Below are 18,225 nucleotides of genomic sequence, written 5' to 3' on the forward strand. Positions count from 1 at the left end.
ACGCATCTACGCAGAAACGGCTTAATACTCATCACCCGCCCCCCAGCCCACATAGATTTCCCCCCAGACAGCACTCTGACACATCATGTAGACAGATACAAGGTGAGATTCTCTAGGAAAAGGGCAACAACCGAGCCACTAAGACTGGCATTTATTTTAATATACATCAGAGTAAGAGGAAGTGAAGATGGAGGTGCTGAGGATGTCCCGCAGTGACAGCAGACACACAGGTGTTGCTGCTCATGCTGCATAACCCTCCCCTGCTGTGCACAGGAGGGTCACCGTTAACCTTGACAGGGGTGAGCAGGCCCTGCTGCAGTGCCCTTGTTCACTCCGTTGAGGGACTTGTCATATTATTTCATAATTTAACTTTTTTTTTTTTTTTTTCCAACTTTCCCTTCAACTTTTAATATCTCTTGTGTGCCACAGGGACACTTGGAGGCCCACAGGTTTGATAACTTTAAACGCCTACTTTTTAAAACGTAATATCTACAGCTACCCTGGGACTTTCACACCCAGGGTCTTGCTCCATATCACAATTTTCTTTCCGTTTTTTGTACTTTACAAAAATGAGGGGAAGGATAAAAGTAGGAGTTTGGAGTTTGGCAGTTAATCTAACCTGACTTTATCAGCACTGTGGTGTTCTACATTAATGACATGGGGGAGTAAACATGTGAGCCCCGAGAGAGAAACTCTGTGAGATAAAGAGTTGAGGAGAAGGAAGCAGGGCTGCAAAGCTTTTGGCTTCATGCAGTTATTTGGCCCTAAAAGCTGCATTGAGGAAAGGAAGCGAGAGAAATGCCATTCCCGCAGTTTGGCCCCAGATGTCATCTCAATCTAAAGTGACACTTGCTGAAAGCACTGCCACAAAATCATCCCGTGGCTGGACTCTGACCCCCGTCCGCTGAATCTGCCGTTCTGCCGTCTCACACTGCAGCGATAATCTAGCAACAGTTTCCTCTCCGCTGCCATCAACCTGCAATCGGTTGTGACAGGTCTGACCACAGGTTTCATGGCCCAGGAACAGCTTGGACAATCGCTTCGACCGCGCAGTGTAAACAAATCGTCAGCCGAGGCGACGGAGGAATATTCATGAAGATTATTCATGGCTGGCTGTCAGCGGCGGTGACAAATCTGAGAGGCAACAGCGGCGGCAGCAGAGTCTGACGGAGAGCAGGAGTGGACTAAATGGACAAGCAGCCGTCACTGCACAATAGTCATGCTCCTCCATATCTCTCCTCTGTGTCCAACCCATCATTAATATGAGCACACAGGCCTATAGCTACAGCCAGCAAGACTCTACATCATCAGTCTCACCTGCCATTCCTAACACATTGGCCAAGTGCTGAGAGCAAAGATTTCAATACCACAGGCTGAATTACGCTTGAAAGGGAGGATCCTCCCTCAAACACTGTTATCTATCATCAGTGTGTGAGGTTGAGTGCATTCCTGGGCTCCAAAGTGCTTTTCTGTTGTACCCACTTTCCCTGCTGTCTCTACTCCTACTAACTATGGATTTTAGTGCTTGTATGATACCTAGGTTTAGGTGCAAACACCAGAATTGTACATTTTTCAATCTCACACTGACAATAGGAAAAACAAAAGACAATATGTATGAACAAAAGATGTTTTAATTTTGTCTTAAGACAAGCAGCTGTACAAGAACTGTTCCTTAATCAGAAACATTCTACAACTGACTCAAAGAAAAAGTTCCTAATCATGTATTCAAAGACTATTATCAGTAGTTGACAGTTTAATAGTGAATACTAAATAATAATAACCAAGATCCCTGAGAAAGGACAAGAACTTCTTGACCTGGTCTATGTTCCATTTACAGGTAAACAGTGTACATACAACTACATAATAACTGTCAATAGTCTTTTGGATTTAGTATACAACAAATCAATGCAATTTGTGCTAACTGTCCAAGATGTGCCAATACACATCAGTCATATACTTGATTCATTGATTTGTCCATTGACAGAAATCCTTCAAGTCATTTTTCCAGGTATAAACATTCCAGCCTGTCAACTATGAGGACATTCAAAGTGTGTCTTATGAGTGGACTTCTCAATTTTGCTGTTTGGACGAATACAGGACATCAAGACATCAACTTGCGATGGGCAATTTCACTATTCTCTGACAGTTTACCCCAATGATTAATCAAGGAAATAATTAGCAGATTAATAAATAATCAAGATAATCACTATAGCAGTGGCAGCAATATCCTTGATAATGAAACTACATATGATATAATTTTAAAGTAATAGGACGCAGTGGTTCAGACTTTTGCACCGAGTAGAGATAATAATTCTCATTCTTTTTCAGTATATCTATATGTGACAATAATATTTTAAATCATTGAAACTATGGCATTTGTTTTCTACTGTTCTGAGATTCACACGGTAAATGTCTCCGACTCTTATCACTCTCCACGTGGACGGCATGGCACAATAACTTGTGAATAAAGCATGCGTTTTGCCTCTTGTGCTGTAATTTCTCTAAACCTGTTGCAGCTTTGAGAAGCGCCTCTGTATTCTTGTGGAGTGTGAAGTGTCCACAAAAGGTACACAGAAACAGCAGGTTTTGTATACCTGTTAATGCACTCCATAGCCTCAGGTAGGTAGTGGGTTAACCAACACCACCAAAGCAACAAAGGCAAGGTAAAAACAAGGTCAACTTTCACCCAACACTGTTCAAGTGTTTTAAAAGAAATGTGTTCAAGGTTCATCCCTTTAGATTTGACAACATAAGCGTTGCAGTCGGGTTGATGATATTTACTTTCTTGAGCCGTTTGCGGAATTAAGAGATACTGACATGACATGTACTTGTGTTTTCAGACACAGATATTGTTGTCAGTGCGCTGCAGTCGGGTTAGCCGCCTCTGCTGTCAAAGCGTCATCCTCACACCCTCGGTGCTCTGTGGACAATTTGAGACATGATCTCTAGCACACGGTGAGCACTTAAAGTGGAGAGGAGTGCAGAGAAGAAGCTTTTCCAAAAGCATTACTTAAAAGCTCTCTGATTTGTGTATCATCTGTAGTTAAAACGTCTGGATGCTTTAAACTCCCTGGCTCTTGTTGCCTTTTCAGCAGGTCAGGTCTTTGAGATTCTAGAATTAGCAGCACTCTGCATACATGCACGCCTGCAGCAGACAGCCAAATAGCTAAATCCAAATTCCACCAGTAGCTGATTCTCAAGCAGCTGAGGCATTCACACTACATGAATTTATTCCCCTCAACAATTTCAGATTTTCATCAAACGTTTCATTACATTCTATAGCTGGCTGAAATATAGCTGCATAGGCAATAAAAGAGTCACGGAGAGGACAGTAAGCAACAGCAATCACACACCCGAGCTTTTTCCTTTAAAGTAATGTAAAGTGAAAACCAGGCGTTCACCAAGACGTGAGGATGTCTAAAACCGAGCAAATTAATTTTATTGTCTAAACCTTGTTTAGCGATCAGCCTGGCAGGCAGAGCGGCGCCTGCTGGCACACCTCCATCTGTTCAATAATGATTTGTTGTCGATGGGGGAAAAACAACACGTTTCTAACACCTGGTGAGGCAGTACCGGTGCTGCTGCTCTCCACAAAGATGCCTCGTGGGTCCGGGCCAAGGCACCACAGTGCTGTCAGCTCCATTAACAGCGCATAGTGGTGACAGGCACGTGCATGCGGCAGCAGCATTGGTAGATAACTGTTGCAATAATGTTGCATGTGGAGATAACCTTTGGAGGGCTGTCTGACAGCTACCGCCATCGATGACCAGCATGTGGCTTCGGGCCCTGCTGAACAATGACCTGAATTCAATAATCAAGATAATCGAAGGAAACAAATCAGTGTTGGGCATCTGATCGATTACTCCTTACACATTGGTCCTTACACAATACTCACTGAAAGAGTAGCATTACTTTCTAAATGGCTCAAAAAGAAAATTATTTGATGATGTTGCTTCATTTTAATTGCACAGCGCAGATCTGCTCCACAGACAAACACAGTATGTGCAAAAACAGCTGGACGGGACTAAAGGATGACACACACACACACACACACACAGCAACTGAAATAGAACAATCATATAAAGATGAGTGCTCAAAGAATGGTAATTCATTATTATATTGCTTATTTGCTTGTGCTGTTTTTATTGAACATTTTTCTAAATACCACATTCAACCAGCTATTGGCTTTGAGAACTGCTAAAATACATTCCCCATGAATTCTGCATTGCTGTTAAACTTTTGATTTATCTCTTACATTGCTAATGTTTTCTTCTTCCACCTCACTCTGCCTCTTCCTGTCAAAATTATTTTTGATGACTGATCTTGTACTCTACGGCGGTTAAAAAAATAAATCCAATCAATGATGTAGACTAGTTAACTCTGCCCGTCATACACTTGACCATTAGCTGGTGGGTAACTAGCAGATGTCAGAGCGATAAGATAGGAAGTTATTTATTAATCCCACAATGGGGAAATTTGCAGTATTACAGCAGCAAGAGTCAAAAAGACATCAGCAAGTAATAGGTAACATGCAATACTTAAGTAACAGAAGGACACAAGGACACGTCGGCATTCGGAATGGGGAAGACAGGGATGGTGACCTTCTGGTAAAAGGACGACCGCTCTAACCTCTCAGCCACAGCCCTGAAGACTTTTGAATTTCTGTTTCACTGTGACTTTAAACTCCAAAGAATACAGTGGAAAGCAACACTTAGGGTGTCATCGGTTTTCATAACGTGACGACACAAAAGATGAGACAATGTGGTAGAACAAGCAGCCATCTTACAGCGGACCATCAACCTCTAGCTCCAAGTGTCTAAACCAATCAGCACCTATCACACACCCTTTAACTGTGAGCAAGATTCACTGATTCCAACAGTGGCCACACACAAAAGTTCAATTGGACAAATTAGAAGTAACAGTTTTGATCTTTTGGTAAAGGCTAATGTTACATTCAACCAAAAATGATTGTTTTTTGGTTTTATCTCATTTTAAACCAGGCAAATTGACTGTATTAGGGTTATTGTTGGATTTTATTTAGCTATGATGGTTTGGGGATATTGTGCAAGTTTCTGTAGAATTTCTAAACAAAGACAAAGATGTCACACATGCTATTTATTTCCAACTTGAAACATTTTCTTTTCTATTGCTAAAGCAGCAAACCAGAGCACTGAGGATCCCAAAAAAACATACTGCTGCATTACTGGTAATATAATCGTAAAAGAAAAATACTAATTGTAATCCTTACACTAGCTCAAATCTCATCTTTAACACTGATTGTTACTCAATAAAATAAAAAGTCAATGTAACACTTCCTTCCCAGACCTGTTGACAAATGATGATTACTTAAGTAGAAGAGATGTAAAGACAGATGGAGCACAAGGAGCTGGAATTAAGCCTCGACAGATACAATAAAATGTGTTGGAGGCGACACTGCTTTTCACCAGCTCCACTCTCATGGAGAAAATTGACTTCAGTGGCACAACAGCCGCCAATGACTTCTCCCTCAATGATAAGAGGAAATCATTTTTAGATAAATATAAGTAATCATGCTGCAGTTGCAGTGGAGTCCGAAAGTCCGAGACGGCTTTCCCATCACGATAAAGTGGTCTCAGACTCTTGGACTAAAGTATATAAAAATATATATTAAGACACCAGTCATTGGACTGAGAGCTACCAAAAACAAGATTCCAAGTAAAACTTAAATTCTGTTCAACTTTAAACTGCTTTAAACTTGGCTCCGACGACAAGAATTTCAGGCAAGAGTCCTTGTCCTGGACCTTGGTCGGTACAGATGTTTGGCAGAGATTTCTCAGGTAAATTGAGGGTTTACAGATCCAGCATAAAACCTTAAAGGTACAGTGTGTAGAATTTTGTGATATCTAGTGTTGAAATTGCATGTTGCAGCTGAACACCCCTCACCTCACCCTCTCCTTCCAAACATGAAAAAGAACCTGTGGTAGCTTCAGTTGTAATAAAAACTCAAAAGGTGTTTAGTTTGTCCAGTCTGGACTAATGTAAAAAACATGGCGGCCTCCGTAGAGAGGGTCCCCTCAATGTAAATATAAAGTATTTAAATGTAAAGGGCCTTTTCTGGGGTAAAGAAAACTACAATTCATATAATTTAGATGAAATGAACTAGTGAAAACATCATGAGGATTATTCTACATTAAATATCAGCCAATAGTTCCCTTTCACCTAAATCTTACACACTGGACCTTTAAGGACTCATCAGGACCACCCTAATGATAGCAAACATTTTTGACACAGGAGCTCAAATCAGCGTTCATGATCATGTCGGCACTTTCACAGCTAACTTTTCTGCTAAACAAAGGTTAACACATGTTAGCTTCTTACTCGTGTTAACAGATGCACCATTATTTGTCTAGTCCTGAAGTGTGTGCACGTTTACGACTCGAGAGGAGAACATCTGGGACGTTTCTCCTGATGTGCGTGATGCAACACAACTGCAAAATCAGTTAGGACTTCAAAACTTTCTTTTAGTCTCAGCCCAGCTTTAGCCACACAGTCAGTAACACTCAGAGACAGACAGAATGACTGTCAACTGCCACCACAGGCAAAAGCCATCAAAGTGGTAGAGTATATGAAAGGAAAGGCTTTATTGACTTTTACCTCAGCCGGCCTGGTTTGCTCTCATTGGCTCTGTCTGTCACGCCGCTTTTACTGATTGAATATGTCCACACATTTGATGCTTGGCCATTTAATAGTCCATTTAAACTGAAGAAAAACAGGCTCATGTAGAAGGATTGTTAAATGCGATCTTCATCAGAAAAGGTGCGAAGATAAATATGTGCTATACTTTATCATTCCAAATTGGTCATTTTTATCCATTTCAAGCTTAATTGCATCCATTTTTCTTCAGCCAAACAGACAATTAAAGCCGGATTCTTTGCTCCGTTGCTCCTGAAATTCAGTCGCACGGCTCTGAGGGCTTGTAAGTGTCTGATAAACGATCTGAACTGGTGATAGATTTTTGGGATTTTTCTTCTTTCGTAAAATGGATGTCGCAATAACCTTGTTCCTTTGCCATCTCATTGTCAAGAACTATAATTACAGAGTGTAGTAATTTTCTTGAACAGCGTGTAGCCATTATGCAATTCACCATTGTTCTATTAAGGAATCTTGTGTTATTTCCTCCAGAACAACCACATTTCATCATTACATTTTATGTGAGCATACGCTCCATTTTCCCCATTTGCAGCCTCCACATTTGCCCTAGGAGAGCTGTGTGTGTGTGTGTGTGTGTGTGTTTCATTGGAATAACACTGAGCCATATCCACACCACTACACACCGAGGACCCTCTCTAACATCCCTGCAGTAGCCCATGAAAGCCCACCTCAGCGTGGTCTCTTAAAGCTAAACTCCTCCCGACCTCCAGTGTCAGGTTGTCTGGAGCTGCGTGTCCGGCGTTGGGGTTTGCTCACATGGTTTCATTTCCAGATTGAACTAGCCTCGGAGCTCTCGCTAGCAGGGGTCGGGTGCACTTAAACAACATCCCGGGTTTCACCTCAGCAATCACACATTCTGTAGGTGAAACCATGGAGCTGAGCAACAGAGCCCTGCACGTGCAGCCACACACAGGAGTTGCTTGATTACACAGCCGGGGTGCCACTGCATTTCCTCATGTTAATCTCAAAATTAAAGCTGCTTGACACAACTTGTTGACACCACCCAAAATGCAGAGCTGTGTACAAAAAACCTCCATACTTTTTAACTGCCAGGCAAAACGTGTCTGAAGCATGGAGCGGTACGACACTCATCAATGATGTGATGCATTCAAAACAAACGATGATGCTCGTCAGGGTGCACCAAGGTTCGATTTCCAACTATCCACATGTGGCAAACCCTTTCAAGACATCTGCATGTTAACCATGATGTCTTTCGAACGGAGTCCAGATGAAAAGCATCATCATATTTGCACCAGAGGGTCGTCTGTTCTTCCCCATTCCACATGCTGGAGTGTCTTTGGGCAAGATACTAAACCTCAAATCGCCCCTGACGGCTGTGTCGTTGTTGATGCACCGTATGAATGTGTGGGTGAATGGAAAAAAAGTGCTGTATTCATACAGACCATTTGACTTTTTAAATATTCTTGTGTTGAATATGTTGTTTTGTTTTGTTTTTTTAACTGATTTTAACCTTGGAATTTACTTTGATTATTCACGTGTTTATGCATCATTGATTTTCTATATTATTTGGATGAACTTTGGATTTCTAAAGCAATGCATGTCTTTAAATTGAAAATGTTAAGGTTAAAGGTTTGCACCCTCAGTCCTGTGTATTGATATAAATACCAAAGCTGAGATTGGGGCAATTCAAACCATTTTTCTCAAATGAAATTGAACTGACACATGATTTGTTTCAACAAATTCCAATGTTGTTCCTAAAACATCCCCTCTTCCTCCCGGGGTATAGTCCTTATATTTCCTCCTGTGGTGTCACACAACTAGTCTGCAAGTCCCCTGCATAAAAATCCATCAGACAAGTTTGTCCACAGACACTGCAGCACACTGGGTGTTTGGTAGAAAGCCAGCAGGGGCCTCCTCAGGTTTGTTATCACTGGAGAGGGAGCTGGTGCTGAGTCGTGCAGCTGACAGCCTTATCTTATCTTTGTTGGTCATTTTACCTTCTACTGTGAAGAACCTGAAATACTTAAAAACACTGTTCTGAATGTGTAAGAGGCACAGCTTTGCTCACTATCGCTCTCCTCCTGTATTATTGATTAGCTATGTTTACTGATTGGTCAACAGGACATGGGAAAGATCAGGTTGACCCAGAATCTTACGGCGCTCCCTCTGCTGGATTACAGGGTAAACTGCTTCAAATGGTCCTTTACAGATTGTATATTATGAATTGTGATTAAGGTTTGAAATGTTTTCCTGTGCTCAAATAATGGCAGCCCAAATAATCAATTAGTCAAGTGACAATAAATGACTGTGCACTATTTTGATAAGTGCGAATCCTTTTTTAAGAGGCCATTTCAAAATGATTTGGCTTCAGCTTCTCAGGTTGGAACATGTTTTTATTTGCTTGGCCTTCCGTGACAGTAAAGTGAAAATCTTTCGAACAGTTGGTGGGACATCAAATGTTAAATCAACAATCCTTTGATGAATATACAAATGTGAAATTGTCAAAGAGAAGCAGACATTTGTGGAGATGTCTAACATCAGCAGAATTAATGAATAAAGCATGACAACTGATGATTTGATACAACCGCACATTTCAGTCCACGCCAAAAGCAATGTTAGGAGCAGCTTCATCTGTTCCTTCTGTGTCCATTATTGTCAACAGAATTCATTTCCAACAAATAACCTGAATTAAAGCCAAATGATGATGAGACGTCCTCCTGTGTTGTTGTGTGTAAGCTCATTAGACAGTTGGCTTGTTGCATTAAATCTTGCCTCCAGGACCAATTTGATCCTGGAGAGCAGGGAGTGGTTCGCTGCGCGTCTGTTCCAGCAACTGCCTTTTGGTGCCTGTGTAACTGACACCCATGTACCAGTATTTATATCGGAGCTACAACGCACACATGCTCCGCCGCAGAGCGTTCCTGGAATGAACCAGCTGGCACTTTTACTTGAGTCCAACTTGACAGGGTGTGACCACTGGGACATTTCTTTCTTGCAACTGTATTCCCCCCCCCCAACGTTCCTCAAAAGACGAGGTTCGGAGGCCTTTTAGAGAAACCTTCAGAAACTGCTTCAGCCATTCAAATGTTGAACAGGCAAAGAGACGGGGATTCGAACTCACATAGACTCTGTGGATTTCAGGTATTAAAGCTGAAAGTCTCAGTTCTCCTCTCTGAGAAATACTGTCTGTCAAACTTTGCTTGCACACACACACACACAGTTTGGATCACCTGTCTGTGTTGTTATTTGGAGCGCTGCACTTAGATTACTAATTCATCTCCGCTGCATTGCTTTGTTGCAGTGGAAAACACACATCCCTCCTAATTTGTTCACCTCCAAAGTTTTTCTCCCAGAGGGCTCTGCTGCGTACTGAGCCAAATTATCCCCCTGCTCCACAAACACAATTATGCAAAATGCTCCATCAATTCTATTAACATGCAGCTCAGTGTGCAGCTCATTCCATATGCATCAGCAATAAAATTACATTTTCAAAAAAAAATAAATAAAACAATAAGGGATGACTTCATCACCGAGGTGTGATGTACACGATGTGGGATGTTGTGGGGACAGTGGGGACAGTTGACAAGAGATAGAGACACATCAGAGGGAGACTGGAGAGAGATCCTGTCTGAAAACTCTCGGAGAAGATTTCCCCAAACACAACAGAGCTGCGCTTGAGTCATGAAACCATCTTGTGGCTGTGATGTGAGGACGTATTTCACTTTCGCTGCGCGTAAAAAGCGCAAAGTTGGCACCGCAGAATGAAGCCAGTCAACTTTTTAAGTTGAGAAAACACAGATACAAGGACGTGCGGCCATGACTCCAACACACGAGAAAAGGCGGAGGGTTGAATATGACTTTAACCCTCTCATTCACAACTTTAAATCAGAAACTTTGCACAAGGAGATTAACAAGCGCAAACAAGCGTCAAAACACGATTCCCTGGTTTACCTGTTGGTCCTTCCATGCTGTCTGCGTAGATCCCGACGGCCAGCATCAGTAGCAATGCAGCTGGACACATGTTGGCGGAAAGAAGAGTTAAAGTCCAGCTCGTTTTGTCACAGGGAGCAAATCCTAGAGGAAACTCCAGCAGCAGGAGCAGGGTGAGGATGAACACTGGAGACAAGTTGTGCGCTCCGCTCCATTCAGGCTGCGGCTCCCTCCACCGCCCGCACAGGGAGCATCTGAGCTGCAGCGATTCAAACAGGAGCCCCTCGTTCCTCTAACGGCTCCGACACTTCTTTTCTCTTTTTGTTGTGGGCTCACAAGCGAGCAAGTGGGACGCGGGACTGCGGGCCTGCGGCGCCTCCATGTGGCGAGGAGGGGGGATCCAACACCAGTACACTCCCAGAGCCTGCACCCTGAGTCTGCAGGTTCTGTAGAGGCAACATAACAGCATCGCTCTGTCAGGGTTGTGGTGCTGCTGCAGCCATATGCACGACTCAAGCATCTTCAACAACAACAACAATAATAATAATAATAGTAACTGTATTTATTGGGCACAATTCAGCAGACATGTTTGCTAGACCTCACTGCCTATCCTGTTAATCCTGTTTATATCTGCCATATTTATATTTATACTGTAAATTCTGTTAATACTGCCATATTGCTATATTTATATTTCACTGATAATTCTGTCTATATTGTCGTACCTATACTGTCAGACTGTTGTTTCTGTTTATACCGTTAATTCTGTTCATACCGCCATATTTGCCATATTTATACTTTTTATATCTTCTAGATTTACCACTGTCTTAGATATCTTTTAGCTTGTATATTTTTTTTGTATTTATTTTATATCTTTATATTTATTTTATATTTCATGTTTAATGCTGTTTGCACCGGAGATAAGAGGGAAACGCAATTTCAATTCTCTGTATGTCCTGCACATATGGTATTATTGATAATAAAGTTGACTTGACTTGACTTGACTTGAAAGCATACAACAATATATCAAATGATTTAAATACAGAAGGATAAGAATGACAGTAGCAGCAATAGAGATAAAAGACCAGTAAGAGCCTGGCATCCAAAGTAAATTCAGCAATATGCCTTTCGAAAAAAACTGTTCCACCAAACGTTCTGCCCCCTGCCCCCACTAGTTCCTTGATTCAGGAAGTGACAGCAGAACCTTGACCCTAAAATCGCAAGCTGCACAGAGGTAAACAGGGAATTAAAATATCATAGCCTGTGGCCAGGCCATGAAGAGCCTGATCAATAACATATCACAATTTTGAACTTTAAATAGACTGGCAGCCACATCACAACACCCCTACCTTTCATGCTTTTACACATAATTTCATGTTTTGATTAACTGACTCAAAAAACATGATCATCAGTGAGTAACAGTCACTTGTTGAAACATTAGACCAAAGTCTGGAAGTGTTTTTAATCCCTGTGTACTTGTAAAGTGTGACGATTGTATTCTCTATAGTTTGTGCTGTATTTATTTATTTTCATTGTATTGTTTGTACTGATATGGACCTACAGGTCTGAAGTAAAGCTGAACTAACTTATTAGATATACAGCGGGTCACCACACTGTCCCATCAGAGGGGACATCCTCCCTCCATGTCCCTTTAAGTGTAGCTCCTGAACAGTCCCTCCTGCTTGGCTGTGAGGCTCCATTAGACTATTATGTTGAAAAATCACCAGATTAAATCCTGACTCACCTCTCCTGAAGTATTAATCAAGCAACGGCTTGCCAAACGCAACCAAATGAGCATCCATGTTGAATCGGATTTTGTGAATATATTAATGTAATGTTCGTTCTGTCTGTTTCCAGTATGTAACAATCTGATTTGTGATGAAAATAACACAGTGGGTTTAACAGGTGAAACTCCTGCAGCAAAGTTGGCCCTTTCCCCAGCTGCTGCATAGCTGCTCTGCAGAACACCCTGACCTCTGACCTTTGGCTGAAGTCTTTCTGTGTGGAGTTCCAATGTTTTATCTGCATGGGGTTTTCTCTGGGTACTCTGATTGGATTTCACAGTTTAAGACATTTAGCCTACATTGAGGTTAATTAGCTTTACGTTGTCCATTGGTGCGAATGACTGTAGAGTCGCTTTCAAACATATCCTGCAGGGGAACTCAGAGATTGGGTCCAGACTTTCTCTGCAGTTTTTTTCGTTTCACGCTTGAACAACTCAGAAGGGGGTTCAGGTGAGGGGCTGTGCAGCAGGCAAATGCAGGAAGTTTCATATAAATCCCACTGCGGAGGTCATGTGTTTTTGCAGCACATCAACACCAGTCAGCTCTTATCATCACAAACTCTCTTGATGTCTTTTGTTAGAAACAACCCCACTCACTTGTGGTGAATCCAGCAGAGGAGCTCCACTTGCATTGCCTCCTCTGGACTCACTGTGGCCTTTATACTTGCAGGCCAGGAGAACGTCTTCAGAAACTCCAGAGGCTCTCACTCGTACATTTGCGTCCACACATGCAGCTCTTCTTGAGAAAGTCCGGAGGAGATCAGTGCATGTCTGAAAGCAGGTTGTGTTCGCTCCGCAATATGTTGGCGATCTCACAGCCAATGTCAGCTGGGATTGGCTCAAGCTCCGCCTGTGACCCTGTGACGATAATCAGTAAAGACAGTGGAGAGATGGAGATTTATATTACTGATCATTTAGAACTTTTCTTGTAAAATGCTGGATTCTTTCACCCACTACAAAGCTGTGAAAATCCTCCCTATATGAAAACATAAAAAGTCAATCTTGAGTTAAACTCCTCTCTGTGGCCAGAATAACCCACTGAAAGGCCCCTGGGCAAAAGTAAATGCTCTGTATATAAATGAATTCACTGTTGGGATTATGGATATATTGGTTCTACTGGGCACTTCCTGCTTCTGGGATGGAATGAGTGTGCTTCCCCTCACAGCGTGTGCTGCTGACTGCGCTGGTTGTTTTCCATCCTGCAGTCATCCACTCAGCTGCTTCACTATTTATTTAAATATTTTTATATTTAAGCTCAGAATCGATCACTGCCATCTTGGCAGAGCATCAACTTACCCAGTGGTATTTACGCTTGCGGCGAGTCTCTGGCTTTAAAATCCATCATGCTTGAAAGCTTGACTTTTTGTAACCTGTCTGTCTGTGCCCTAATTGTGTTTGTCTCTCCTTTGCCTTCAGGATCACTCACTACCGTCTGTTACCGTCATGCTCAGCCAGCTCCTCAGCCACTCGTCTCCTGGGCTCTTACTTACCACTTAAACCTGAAAATCTCACTCTCAACCCTATAACCTGAACAATGGACTCCTTCACCTCCCCCTTGTTTGATAATCACCCTCAAACATTATTGTTTTTACACTTTTACCAAAATCTTTATTTGTTGTGTGTGTGTGTGTTTTGAACTTGATCTGCACATGTAGCCTCAAATTCTGAGTACACGCAGTATCTGTGTGTATATGTACAAACAATATCCAAAAGCTTTTTCAACACTAATTGTATTAGTCAGATTTAAATGGATGAATGGTTCTTTCCCAATGCATGGAAAATACATTTTGCAGACAATATAACACTAATTGGACGGGAGGTAATAAAACAAGTGATGAATTAATACAGTTAATTAGGTCATTATCTGCATTTTATTATATGCAAATTTGTAATAATTAGCAGTAATATATCAATACTAATTGGTGATATTAAAATACAGTAGACTGATCAAATTACAAAATACAGTACAATATTGTAGTAGTAAAACAGTATTGTTCTTTATACTGTAAATTGCATTACTGCAGCTATACAGTTTACTGTGGATGCAATTACCGCAACTTGCTGGCAACGGCGCTGCCTATAACTTATCTTAAATATACGAGGAAATCGTTCACAGTGCACAACGTTATTAATGCTTTAAGTGTTGATGTGATACCAAAGACTCCATTAAACATTTCATCAAAACCATAAAATATTAACCAAATAAAATAAGATCCTAATGTTTAAAAGTCCTGAAGTTATTTTGCACGGGTGGTGTCTTTGTTCAGTCTAGTTTGGAGTGAAAGGGCTGCCAGGTTTAAAGGAGGGCTTTATACAGCTTCCTGCAGGCTCCAGTGGAAGTCTCTTCAGCTTGTGGTGGTTTCAGGTAAAGCCTGAAGCTTTATATATAATTCTGCTTGAAGGAGTCAACCCGTACCTGTGCTGACACAAGGCTCCGGGGTGCAGGCTTCGCCATACCTGACATGTACCTGAAAGGTTTAACATGTATGTGTGCCCACCACTACTCTGCATCGTGAGGGGAAGAAAGTAAACTCGGTTAAAGTGTGATGCAGCCTGATCTTGCTGTGTGTGTAGCTCTGCAGCGGATTTATTAACGAGTGATACCCAAGGCTAACCTATAAATCAAACTCTATGCTACAGGCAACTCTTATTAACACATTTTATTGACTATAAATCCAGGTCAACATGGAGATTTAACGCAGCCTTGATAACACCGATGTAAACAGGCATAAACCACTATAAAATGCTGGTGTGGTTTGCAGCAACAAATACAGAACGTACACAAGATCACACTTTTTGGTCTTGAAGCTTTGCATCTGAAACTAACTTGACCTGCTGCTCATGGTATTGATTTGGACCCTGATGCACCAGTCCTGAGCTCTGGCAGTTAGAATGGCTGACCAGTGATGTAATGACCCAGCCTGTTTAAGATACTTCCATCCTGTGGCCTTCGATTCTCTAGAATGGCTGAGCCCAAAGGGACAAGAGTTTGGGAGTTGATGAACATGAAGCTCCACACATAACCTATGGTCACCGAGGCTTTTTAGTTCCAAAATTATCAACACACCGCAGGGTGAAGTGTGGCCAACTCTTTCCTATACCTGTTAAATTTGTGCAGTGGCCTGAATCCACTTGGCTGTGCTTTCAGATGGCATCGAGCCATGCTGCTGCTCACTACTGGACTACTGGCTGCTTCAAAGACGGGAGGAGCTGGATCAAGACTCTTTATCACCTCCTGCCTATGAAATATTGATTTCTGTAGCCTCTGGGCTTTTAACTTGTGTCTAGGAGATATTTATTTCTTGGAGAATGGTAGTGGGGGGCATATTGTGAGCTTGCTTCATTTGCCAGGCTGTAATAATTCAATGTAAATTTTTAAACTATTGGGAGAGGTTGATATATTGGTGTCAGTGATATATTGGTCCACATGCCCTTCAGATCTAATAATTTGCAGCGTGCTTGCGTTAACAGCTCGTTCATAAAGTGCTTATATTACATGTTATATAACCAGTTAATTTGCTCATATTAATTCTGCTGTATTTCATGTCAGCTATGTCACCAGCAATATAGCTTGAAACTATAAAGGGGATGAGCTCACAGATCCTGGTGATTATCATCAGGCAAACACACCCGTTGAAACAGAAATCAATTAGCATCAAGCATCAAATTACTCATTTTACACAAGGATTTTTAAAGACCCTGTACTTAGAGTCTAGATCAAAATGATTCTACTTCTACTATGGCCTGTAACTATCTCAGAGCAGCATTAAAGCTGAGCTGAAATGTGAATTTTCCTCACCTCTTGTGGAAAAATTGCTGATACTGCAGCAATCTTTATGTCCTTTTCCATTTTCCAAAAATGTCACAGAGCCTTCCATGACTCAAGCCTCGGATTTGACATTTCCCTAGTTCATACAAACATTAAACATGTAGACTACAAAGCAAGGCTAATGTCTGCTTGCTTGCTATAGCACTAGCACACTCAGTGCTGTCCTGCATCACCGGGGGTCGCATTAAGGTGTTGGTATCCCAGCAGAATGGTCGTACATTTTGGGCTATAGCCATACCACTATATTTTCTTTTGAAAAATGATCTCCGTTCACACGAGTGATTTGTCTCTCTATCAGTTTAAATCACTGGGCTTGTGCGTGCCAGTCAGGGTTCGAATTACACAGTGTTTTTCAGGGGAGCCCTATTTTCACTGGTCCAGCACTTGTCACATGCATACTAGTGCACGTGCGCAGTCGATTGCAAGGTTTCTGTGACATCATCCTACTGCTATTACTACAAGCAGTTAATACCATCGATAACATTTCAAACAGGCTAGATAACAGCAATATATTAAGAAATACATTCAATTGACTAATCAGAGCTATCTGTCCCTCTCTGTCGTCACTGTCCCTTCACTTTCCTGACATTTCACTTGTCTGTGGATTGCAACAAAAAATAGAACATAGAATATGAGAGCCAAGAGAAGCGTGAAGAGCCATGTTTTCCTGTTTTTCCATTCAATCCATTGCTTCCTTCTCTAATTGAAAGGCAATGATGCATCACCAGGTTCAGACCTAGGTTCACTGCTGAAGGTGGCGTCGGTGGTGTTTGTCACAGTAATGAGAAGTTCAGGTGACTATGTAAACCCAGTGATTTGAGTGCAGCACAGCGCATGGATGACCACAGCAGGAATATACAGAATTGTGTTCAGAAAATGGAATGAGTGGATAAACACACAACAATGACATATTTATCTTTTTAAATTCAGGAACCTTAATGTACGCAAAATGAAATAGAATCTATAATTCACAATAGAGAAACCTTTTTTTGACCTGGCCCTGAACGTCTCAGGTTTTCAGGGGAGCTTGTGTGCTGTTCGAGCTCCCCTGTAAAACCCTGGTGCCACTGTACATAGACTGCTCGAACAATATTTTGTCTGTTAAGCATCCCAACACTTGTATCATTGGAAAAATACAGGAATTACCTGCACATCAGCAAAGACAACATGGTCAGCTTCGCTTCTGGTAGCCGAGGCTGGAGGGGGTCATGTGATAGGAGCCTAAATAATGAGCGAAGGCTACTATGTCCTGCTGCAAAGACCCAATCAGTGTCTACGTCATAGTATCCAAACATCTTTGTGTTTGCCTGTCTGGACTAAAATAAAGCTCTGGAGTTTTCAAAATGAAATTCGGGGAGGGCTGTGTTTCCTACCTTACTACAAGCGTACCCATAGTAGAGCTGAAGTGTTTTCAAACAAAGACATAGTAGTGTGGATGTAGCCTTACTCTTTCTCTATGCACACCTTCTCCTCATTGGAATCAACACTGGCTGTGACCAGCCAACAATGCAACAACACATTCACTTCAAGTAGGGGGGAGGTGAGAAAATAGGGAGGGGGTGAACTTCTCTCTCCTGTTCACCATGGACACGACTATTTCTATCTATACACTCTTTGTGTATACAACTGAGCAGTGGTGGCTGGTGATACAATTTATTGGGGGGGGGGGGTGCAGAGTTTTTTTTTTACTTCCAACTTTTTGGGGTCGGGATAAACTCAAGCCAGACTCAACAAAAACACACAAAGAACAAAGTGCCCGTCCTGTAGCCTGCATCCAAAGTGTAGCCTCATTGTGACTTGATTTCACTTTTCAGAGAAATGTATTCGGTCTCGCAAAAGCAGGTGAAGTAATAAAAGACATCACTTACGCCACATCCAGTTAGTCACCTCTGTTTCTCACAACAAGAGTGGGAGGAGCCCCGGGTGGAAGCTTGTCCTCATCGCTTGCTGCTGAATCTGAAACTCAGGTCGGTCCGGACGGAGCTCATTCATCTTCTTTTTTTCTTGTCGGGGTGTTTTTGTAAAGAAATCACCG

General features: G+C 41.9%; 1 protein-coding gene across 4 annotated transcripts in view; it reads right to left on the reverse strand.

Annotated features, from left to right (window-relative positions):
• The window catches only part of ptprua (protein tyrosine phosphatase receptor type Ua), a 195,127-nt gene extending 184,195 nt beyond the window's left edge, over positions 1 to 10,932 (reverse strand). For 3 of the 4 annotated variants that reach the window (XM_020090779.2, XM_069516378.1, XM_069516377.1), the window contains exon 1: positions 10,603 to 10,931. In XM_020090779.2, coding sequence (XP_019946338.1) covers positions 10,603 to 10,672 — 70 coding nt within the window. In that variant the 5' untranslated portion in view covers positions 10,673 to 10,931. Of the gene's footprint in view, positions 1 to 10,602 lie in introns of all 4 variants that reach the window. The other variant, XM_069516379.1, reaches the window with a different exon arrangement.
• Positions 10,933 to 18,225: the final 7,293 nt, after the last annotated feature.

The sequence above is a fragment of the Paralichthys olivaceus genome, chromosome 20 (genome assembly GCF_024713975.1).
Source record: "Paralichthys olivaceus isolate ysfri-2021 chromosome 20, ASM2471397v2, whole genome shotgun sequence".
In the NCBI taxonomy this organism is placed as follows: domain Eukaryota; kingdom Metazoa; phylum Chordata; class Actinopteri; order Pleuronectiformes; family Paralichthyidae; genus Paralichthys; species Paralichthys olivaceus.